Raw genomic sequence first — 1,748 nt, 5'->3', positions numbered from 1 at the left:
GGGGGGCTGGCTGGACAGCTGGGTGGCCTCGAGGTGGCTGGGCTCCAGGGGAGGTCCTGGCAGGGTCCAGCTGGCACACTGGGCAGCAGACCTAGTGCTTACAGGTGTACACGAGCTCCTCCTGCACGCACTGCTGGCACTCCACATAGCAGCACCACTGCACCTGGCAGTGGCAGGAGAAGGCCACCAGGCGGCTCTGGGTGTCATAGCCCCGCCCGCAGCACAGGCTGCTGCAGCTGGCCTCCCGCGAGCACACCCTGCCCGCCGTGCCAGGGGAGTACTTGCTGGGCCGGCAGAAGCTGGGTGAGTCCTCCATGTAGACCAGGTCCCCTGACCGGGGGGCCAGGCCCTTGGAGGGGCTGCCTGGCCTGGCGGGTGCCCACAGCTCTAGGCGCCCCAATGCCTCGTTCGTGGCACTGGACACCTTGACGGCTGAGTCGTAGCGCAGCTTCAGGGCCTGGCCCGTCTCTCGGAATGGGGAGAGCTGTTTCCAGCAGGTGCGCACAGCACAGGAGCCCGACACGCCATGGCACTTACACGTGGTCCTGAGGCCACTCTTCACGGCCTGCGAGGAGAGGCAGAAGGGAGGCATGGTCAGAGGCCTGGGGCCCACGCTCCAAGCTTGCCCCCAGGTCACTGATGCTGGCAGGGGTGTGGCAGGAGGATGGGAAAGAGGCAGGCGGAGGGCCACATGATGGGGATAGATAGGACTCGAGGTGGCCCATGTGGCCCCTTGGTGCCAATTAGCCCAAATCTCCCCTTCCACTGGGCAGAGGCGGTCCTGTGCCAACATGCAGGCATTGTGAGATGAGTGTGGGCCGGATCTCAGCCCCAGCTTCTCCCCTCGGCCGAGTCCTGTGGAGCGGACAGCTTGCACAACTGAACGCAGTCGCCCTGGTTTACGCCAGCTCAGGGATGAGGGTGCAGAAGACAGATCTCAGTCTCCTAAGAATTGAAGCCCAGGCCTCTCCCAGCCCTCTCATCCCAATAGACCTAGATACTTTTTACCTTCTTGCCCTCCCACAGTCTATATGACCTCAGCTAAGTCCCTTCCCTCCTCTGGGCCTCCTTCGCTTCCCATTGGTAAAACTGAAAGAGAGGGGTTTGCACCAGATCAAAGATTTCAAACTATGTTGGCTTCCAGGACCTCCAGGAAGGCCAGGGCTTGAAATGGAGACCCCTCTCCAAACACGTCTGCCTCACCATGGCCCGGCCCCACGCCTGATTCCCACCTGCTGCCCAGCTACCAATGACCCTCAGGGCCCTTCCCTGCTTCCTGCTGCCTGGTGATTGTCCAGAGTAGGTGCCCAAGGAATGAGGTGTGTATACTGGGGGCAGGGCACGTGCTGGCCTCCTACAGACCTTGGTCCCCGGCCCCGCATCCTGCCGGGGAAGGGCTTTGGAGTGTCCGGGAACATGCTCACCTTGATGCCCACGTGTGTGTTGTGGGCGTCCGCCCGTGCCCGGAGGTCTTTGCTTCCTCTCTTGGGCCCCAGGAAGTTGCTCAGGAACTTGGTGCTGTACTTAAGGTTGTCGCCACACACGCCCCACTGCCAGGCCTGCCGACTCTCCAGGCCGGGAGAGTCGTCACAGGTGCAGCGCTCCATGCGACCGGCACTGCAGGCCCGGGCCAAAGTGTGGGTGAGGGCGGCCGAGGAAACCGCGTACAGGAAGGCTGTCTCCTTAAAACCTGGGCCGGGCACCGAGAGGATCCGGGAGGGAGGAGGAGAGTGGGTTTAGAGACTGCC

The 1,748-nt window shown here is 62.9% G+C and overlaps 1 protein-coding gene across 1 annotated transcript; it reads right to left on the bottom strand.

The window, feature by feature from the left end:
* Positions 1-44: 44 nt before the first annotated feature.
* On the bottom strand, positions 45-1,686 carry LOC102885223 (protein Wnt-9b). Its single transcript, XM_006925293.2, has 2 exons — positions 1,425-1,686; positions 45-565 (listed from the first exon to the last, which is right to left on the bottom strand). The coding sequence occupies exons 1-2, from the start codon at positions 1,605-1,607 to the stop codon at positions 92-94; spliced, it is 657 nt and encodes a 218-aa protein (XP_006925355.2). The 5' UTR covers positions 1,608-1,686; the 3' UTR covers positions 45-91.
* Between the last annotated feature and the right edge of the window lie 62 nt (positions 1,687-1,748).

The sequence above is a fragment of the Pteropus alecto genome, unplaced genomic scaffold (assembly GCF_000325575.1).
Source record: "Pteropus alecto unplaced genomic scaffold, ASM32557v1 C18750216, whole genome shotgun sequence".
Lineage (NCBI taxonomy): Eukaryota > Metazoa > Chordata > Mammalia > Chiroptera > Pteropodidae > Pteropus > Pteropus alecto.
This window is presented reverse-complemented; position numbering and strand designations above follow the sequence as displayed.